The sequence below is a fragment of the Bactrocera latifrons genome, unplaced genomic scaffold (assembly GCF_001853355.1).
Source record: "Bactrocera latifrons isolate USDA-ARS-PBARC rearing strain unplaced genomic scaffold, ASM185335v1 scaffold_159, whole genome shotgun sequence".
Classification (NCBI taxonomy): domain Eukaryota; kingdom Metazoa; phylum Arthropoda; class Insecta; order Diptera; family Tephritidae; genus Bactrocera; species Bactrocera latifrons.
In genome coordinates this window covers 492,479-499,529 of record NW_017535063.1, presented here as the reverse complement: position 1 = coordinate 499,529, position 7,051 = coordinate 492,479, and the positions used below count along the sequence as shown (strand labels likewise).

The 7,051-nt window shown below is 35.3% G+C and overlaps 2 protein-coding genes across 2 annotated transcripts in view; both read right to left on the bottom strand.

Moving 5' to 3' along the window:
* Window positions 1-3,131: 3,131 nt before the first annotated feature.
* On the bottom strand, window positions 3,132-3,779 carry LOC108966317. Its single transcript, XM_018929158.1, has 3 exons — window positions 3,610-3,779; window positions 3,491-3,551; window positions 3,132-3,425 (listed from the first exon to the last, which is right to left on the bottom strand). The coding sequence occupies exons 1-3, from the start codon at window positions 3,675-3,677 to the stop codon at window positions 3,291-3,293; spliced, it is 264 nt and encodes an 87-aa protein (XP_018784703.1). The 5' UTR covers window positions 3,678-3,779; the 3' UTR covers window positions 3,132-3,290.
* Window positions 3,780-6,655: 2,876 nt separating this feature from the next.
* The window catches only part of LOC108966330 (ATPase inhibitor A, mitochondrial), a 2,240-nt gene continuing 1,844 nt past the window's right edge, over window positions 6,656-7,051 (bottom strand). The window contains exon 4 of the mRNA XM_018929180.1: window positions 6,656-6,859. Coding sequence (XP_018784725.1) covers window positions 6,731-6,859 — 129 coding nt within the window. The 3' untranslated portion in view covers window positions 6,656-6,730. The remainder of the gene's footprint in view (window positions 6,860-7,051) is intronic.

The window sequence follows — 7,051 nt, the reverse complement described above, 5'->3', positions numbered from 1 at the left end:
AAATAATGTGAAAATAATAAAATGAAATATTTTAAAGTAAATCGAAATTAACTATGACAAAATCAAATAAAAGTTAAAAACTAAACAGACAAATACATACTTTTTATATAATTAAAAATGGTAATAAATACTAAAAAACATTATTTTTATAATAAACAGCAAATTTAAAATTTAAGAAGCAATAAAAAGGCACAAAGTATTGATTTGAGTATTGTGGACATTTTCTTAAGTATTGAGTGTTTAATTACTTTGCTAAAATTAAGATTTAATTAACTTAAAATAACAAATTTATTTAAATTATATGAAAAATTAAAACACAAGCTTTTAATTTTAAGAAAAAATAATAATTTTACAATAAAACATTTTTTTATATGTATTAATTATTGTTTAACAGTTGCTTTGTTTATTAGTTGTCTACTATCTTTTTTATTATTTGTTAATTTTAGCATAATGAAACTTTTTGTTTCTTTTTGATTATTTTTTCCGTATTTTTTGTTAACTTAAGTTTGGGTTTTGTTGAAAAAAATCATATATTTTTATATTCAATTTACTAACTTACAATTGACTTATTATAAAACTCGGTTTGCCATAGTGAAGGAATGAAAACAAAAATTGTTTGCATTGGAAAAAATTGAAAAAATGTTCTGTAAAAAAATTCTGTTAGAAACATTTAAGAAATTCTTTTGAAAAAATTTAAAAGAATTATATAATAAATACTTAAAAAAATAAAAAAAATAATAATAAATGCGTTAAAAGGAATATCATTTCATAGAGTGCAGTAGACTGTAAATAATAATGTATACATGCATAAAAATGAGAACTTGTTACAATAATAAATATAATTATAGTTAAGAGTTGAAATTAAAAAAAATATAATAAAATAAAACAAAATATATAGATACATACATATACATAATTATATTTGTATAGTTTAGTATTTAGTACTTATGTTTAACCACTTAACACATATTATATAATGTATGGCTAAGTATATAAATACTTTTGAACAAAAACGTAGTTATACACGCGTACATACTCTACACACAAACATATATCACAAATAAAATCAGATTTTATTAAATACAAGATACAAGTTGATTGTTTTCATTMAAAAAAAATTGGACTTTCTACTTCTTTAATGCTGGTCAAACATACCCAGATCCCTTTTTGTTATGTGTAAAACTTGAAATCTTGTTATAATAACTCTTAGGTTGATGGGTCATAAGACTGAACCCTTTTGTATTGGATCATGCAGGAATTTTTTTGCTTGGCGAAGGCTATTACCTATTCCTTCCGCTCTTTCCGGAGCTCTTAAATGCTAACGTTTTACCGCCTGGACATCCGTCCATCGTATTATCGTCTCTCGGAAGAGTGGCAGCGTTTCCACGACAGTCGTGTGGATATAAGCAGAAGGAATTTTTTCATATTTTTAGGGCCAAGTGCTGCCAACTCTGTAGAATTCTACAAAAATATTTCAGGATTGTTTTCTGCCGTTACGACAACATTATTTATTTAATGAGACTCACACACCAAGTTGTTATTAACTTTTCTTCGTCAAACCTTTTCTGAGTTTTCGCAGATTACATATGGAGTGATGTGAGCTCTAGAACCACCACCGCAACCGTTTGAAACGAGTACTTGACTCCTGATGGGAACACCCAAGTCAATGTATCCATCGATTGATTGAAAGACACGCTAAGCCAAGATACTGCACTGGATGTAACTATTGATGTGACAATCAGGGTGTATATCTTTTTCTTCTTTGCTGGCATAGGCAATACTTACGCGGTTATAGTCGCGTTAACTACAGCGCGCCAGCCGTTTTATCTTTTCGCGTGGCGCCAATTGCAAATTCAATGGGAAGCCAGATCCTTCTTTACCTGGTCTTTCCAGCGGAGTGAATGTGTTCCTCTTTCTCTGGTTCCCCCGGTGAGGACTGCGTCGATTATATTCAGAGCTGAGGTGTTTTCGTCCATTCGGACAACATGACCTAGCTAGGCTAAACACTGTCTTTTATTTCGTCGTATATCTCATACAGCTGATCGTGCCATCGAACGCGATATATGTACCTTAAAGCTTGCGTCGACTAATTAGATGTTGTCATTGTCCATGCCTCTGCACCATATAGCAGGACAGGAATAGTGAGTGACTTATAGAGTCTTGTTTTTGTTCGTCGAGAGAGGACTTCACTTCTCAACTACGTTGGTTTTCGTCGTGGACATTGTTGTTGGTGTTGATACTGGTTTCAAGATAGACGAAATTAACTACKACTACGATGTTATGAATGTCAACAGTGACGTGGAAGCGAGTGCGACGACTATTTGTTTGTTGACAGGAAATATTTCGTCTTGCCTTTGTACAGGGGGTATATATGTACATCTTAGTATTTCAGGATTACTGCCTAGCATTTAACTTGATTTGAAGAAGGTATATGCTTAACTTTATACAAATAACGTGGAGTATGGTCTGTCATTGATATACTTTATATATGAGATTACTCAAGAAGCTCTCCATATTTCCAGAATATATCCTGAACTATTCTTCAACAACCTAAATAAGCAARGCCGGAGATACATTCCCGCTGTTGAACGAAGTATGTCAGCATAATATTGTCCGTAAAGGTTTCAAATTAAATTACGTGGGTTTCTGGAAAGTGTGTACTCTGTAAAGAATATGGAAGACACTGGGAATAWTATCCCCTATTTACCCATCACGCTTTATTTTATGGAGTGGTATGTGCACTTAAATCGACTGCATTGATGTTATTCGAACGGTTAATGAATTCTGTTCTGGGTGTTCGCATTGAAAACGGAGAAAACCGTTAACTTTGACTACATCGAAGCTGTAAAACTCTCCATATGTGCAGTGTTATAGCGAAAAAGGGTAAAAAAAGTTCTCTGTCTTGATTTGAACCGGTTAGTTTGTATAGCAGCTATGTGCTATAGTGGCCCGATATCGGAGGTTCCAACAAATGAACAGCTTCTTGAAGTGAGCGAAATATCGGATCGATCGTGACAATACCGCTGATTTCWTCAATAAAGATATTAGCCCCTTGAAAAAAGCATTTCCGCAAGAGTATGCAACATCAAATGAAAAAATTTTTTTGAATAGAAAAATAGGTACATTTTTAATCTTCATATAAAGACCGAACATTACCGCTTAAACGTTGCAAGTACAACTTTTTTATTTTGCACATAAAAATTTGTAAAAACTTTTTCGTATTCGTATTTCGCGGTATTTTTAAAAATAACTGATGTCACATTATTAGTTACGACGATTTCAATTGCATGTTATTCTTTTTTCGTTTGATCTTTTTTTATGGTTTTCGCAATTTGTACAGCTTTTTCGAGATTTTTAATACTGGCATCCAGCGTACCCTCCACTTCTAACATTTTTTTACGCAATAAACGCAGCTTTTCTCTTTGCTATCGATAAATCAAATGGATTAAACGAAGAAGGGATTATTCTTAAAAAATATATGTGGATATACCTCTTTAAGAAAGTAAATATTTTCTTCTGCTTTGCCTTTGTCTTCGAAATTCGTAAACATTCTGAAAATTAAAGTCTTCGTAAAAAATATTGAAAAAATATTCATATTTTTAAGTTTACCGAATCGTTTCCAACATAACCATTCTGCTTCTAACATTCCAAATTCGACAGTGGGAGGGCAGCATCATTTGCGGAACGAATTTAATTTTGCCAGAAATATATCCAAATCAGAAAGGATTTTATTTAAGAAGTTTACGAAATAAATTTTGTCTTCAAATTTTAGCTTTTGTTTACTAAAAGGTTTTCTTTTAGAAAAAGTCAAAATATTTCAAATTTTGCCAAAGGGTTCCCAACGCATCAGGAAATACATATGAACTTAATCATTAATTTCACTAAATGCATACCCCTAACCCGGACACTTTGGCACATTGGTATTGTAAGAAACGAATGGCTGACCATTTGGATGAGGAAGCGCCGACCACAAAGCCGATAGGACCAGAGCTTTTCTTCGTAATTTATCCACATTATCCACAGGAGATTTGAAAGAAAGAAGAACGAGAAAGCTTCTTAACTAGTTGTAAAAGTCCAGACTTCGACAAGTGAACCTCAATCTGAAGTGAAGAACCTGGCCAAATTCAGATATATAATCGTTCTCCCCAGACACAATCCAGGACAGTTTTTAACTCGTATACTGGCCGAGGTTCCACTATAATTGTCTGATCGAAAAAATGCTGTCGTTTCTGTGAGCACTTGTTGGAGACACCGGAGCATTAACTACTTGATTGTCATGAAATTATAAGAAATAGGGGCCAAGTCATCTGASCTTTCCATTAAGAGAACTTGTTGACCTGGATCTGCCTGTATGCACCTATGTAGGTTGGATGATGCGATGTTAATGGAACACTATATTATATAATCTGGAAGTGAAAACCTGTGGAGATAAGCTCTAATTTGTGGTGCTGTCATTGCAAGAGGCATATAATAACGGTTATCCTCTCTCTCACTCTCTGTTTGGATGGTAAGGTTCAAGATGTTAATTATTGAAATCATCTAACGGGAGGCTCAKKAAACGTACTGTTTCGACGGATTATAGGGAGAGGATCATTAGATGAATATGATTAATTGGGTAAAAAAGGTAGAGTTTAGTGTGCTAAAATATTCAAAACGAATATATCAATCTAGGTAATTCAAGGCCTTCGCGGGCAATGAGTGGTGGTTCGACTCCAAGTATGGCAATCACAAGATGAGAGGCGGYAAAGGTGTTAATGACTCAACTGTAAATGATGGTAAGTGGGTGTCTGACGTTAGTTGTGTCTGTAGTCTGGTCAGCATATAGCAAGTATGTCCTCTTGATGTTCTTATGAGGTAGTTCCACTTCAAGCCGATTACCCAAGACAAAAATTTTTGTAGAAGCATCTTGGTAGAGATTGCTGAGGTAGGAGAGCATAATGCATCTCAACCGGAATGAATGAGCTAAGTGGCGTCATACCATTGGCTCTTCTYCCTAGGGATACCAAAAAGATAAACTTCACAAGGAAGTTTAAAATTATCCTCAGCTGTAAGGTCGAATGGAGCGACACCGCTCTCGAGTTACTGCTTAGTAGGCACAGTACATTCAAGTCGTACATCGATGRCTCGAAAACRTAGGAGGAAGTTGGCGCAGGAGTAACACGACGATGCACAAAACTCTTTATACTTATGGGTAGGTCTCCGAGCATATTCCAAGCAGTTGTGTTTGCTATAAGTCGGTGTGAAGAGTACGAGATAAATACGCGATTGGTGCAGGAGTGTATGGATATTTATATCTGTACTCTCACTTCCAACGGGAGAACTCAGGCTACTTGTCGCCTTCTACACTGGCCATTGCAAGCTCATAGGCCTGGCTTCTTGTGCAAATTKCCGGTTCTGCGTYTAAGAGTTTGAAACACCAGMACACCYGCTAATGGACTGCACAGCAGTCTGTAGGCGGGGGATTAAGGCCCTTAGATCCATATTTCCCAAYAGGGATCAAATCGCCTTAATAGCACCTAGCTGTATATTGGAACTTATTAATTTKTTGGGGCTAGTTGAGACGTTGTGACTTAAGAGRTGACAGAATAGACCCYARGTCGCKGTGCAATSCTCACTTTCTTATCTAATCTCAACCGGAAACATGAAGTCCTCAGCATGGAGACGTTCGACAGGGGCAACAAGAGACATCCTCTGATAGTCCCGAGTGCGGTTTTTTGACTAATTTGCCTTTTTTCAGCTCATTTTACCCCAGGTGCTACCGACTAGATACTTACGAAACTTATTGCGTTGTTGTACTTTATATAAAACGATTTATACTCAAATAATAAGCAAATTTTTATTAATAAGTGAAGAGTAAACCACCAAAATGTTGAATATAAAATAAATAAATCAAAGAAAACCACATACATATTTCATCAACTGAGCTCGTATTTACTTTCAAATTGTGATTTCCGAGACCGAAATCACCTTTTCTTATCAGCATTGAAGCTACATACATACATATGTATATTAAAAAACATGCATATAAATAAGTATATATGGGGTGAATCCCAGCACACACAAACCTCCGCAACATTGGGATGCTTGATGTGGTATAAAAGCCCGCACAAATAGCAATCACCCAAAACAAARGCAACTTAGCTTCGAAGGCGAAGTCACGCTCGAATAGCTGTTAAAACACAACGCAATAAATTTACAAAATGAAAGTTTTTGTGCTCTTTGGTTTACTGCTAATTATTGCCGCCATGTTTAATKSTGCTGAGGCCTCACGAGACGCACGRCCAGTACGCCCAAGCATCAGTGCACCACCACCGAAGAGGGAAAGGCCAATCATTTACGACGCACCCATCAGAACTGGCAAGCCGAAAACTATGTACGCYTAAAATTTTAACTAAGAACGTTTAAAAAATWAATAAACAATAAAAACAAAAAACACTCCGGAGTTTCACATTTAAAGGTTTGCCATTTTTATTGCGTTAGCTSAATATTTATATATAATTCGATTTTGTAAATCGTTCAAAATGTTCAACACTGACATTCGGTAGGTTTATGAAGTTTGGAAACTTAACCAAAATAAAAAATACCAAAAGTGCAMAAAATCGGATGTTGTTGTTTTTCGTTCTTATATTATAATTGTGAAAGCTTTTTTAAAGCATTTGCTGCGGCTGCTTTTGTCCCGATRTCGACTTTCGAGCCGTTTAGTGATGTTACAGCTTCTAGCTTTTTGTGTTTACTTCTTAATATTCTCGAGGAAGGCCTTGTGGCGCTGGATGGCTTCTTCGTGTTCCTTGATTTGTTGAGCATGGAATTCAGCTTGGTGGATTTGATCGTTCTTCAAACGTTCGAGTTGTTCCTTTTGCTAAAAAAAARWAARYAAAYWAWTWAWTRWRKRYKGMMYRMMSMAMRCMAWMMAYAAMMAMMAMMARYAAGGAAGGGCTAAGTTCAGGTGTCACCGAACATTTTATACTCTCGCATGATAAAGTGATAATCGAGATTTCAGGCGTGGTTGTGAACCAATTTCACCCATATTTGGTACATGTCATCAGGGTGT

What these genes read in the sequence shown, in the direction of transcription:
- LOC108966317 (XM_018929158.1), bottom strand. Translation starts at nt 3,677, where the DNA reads ATGATGCTGCCCTCCCACTGTCGAATTTGGAATGTTAGAAGCAGAATG. An exon ending in GTTATGTTGGAAACGATTCG is followed by an intron (nt 3,552 to 3,609) that starts GTAAACTTAAAA and finishes TTTAATTTTCAG; the next exon opens with AATGTTTACGAATTTCGAAG. An exon ending in ATATTTACTTTCTTAAAGAG is followed by an intron (nt 3,426 to 3,490) that starts GTATATCCACAT and finishes ATTTATCGATAG; the next exon opens with CAAAGAGAAAAGCTGCGTTT.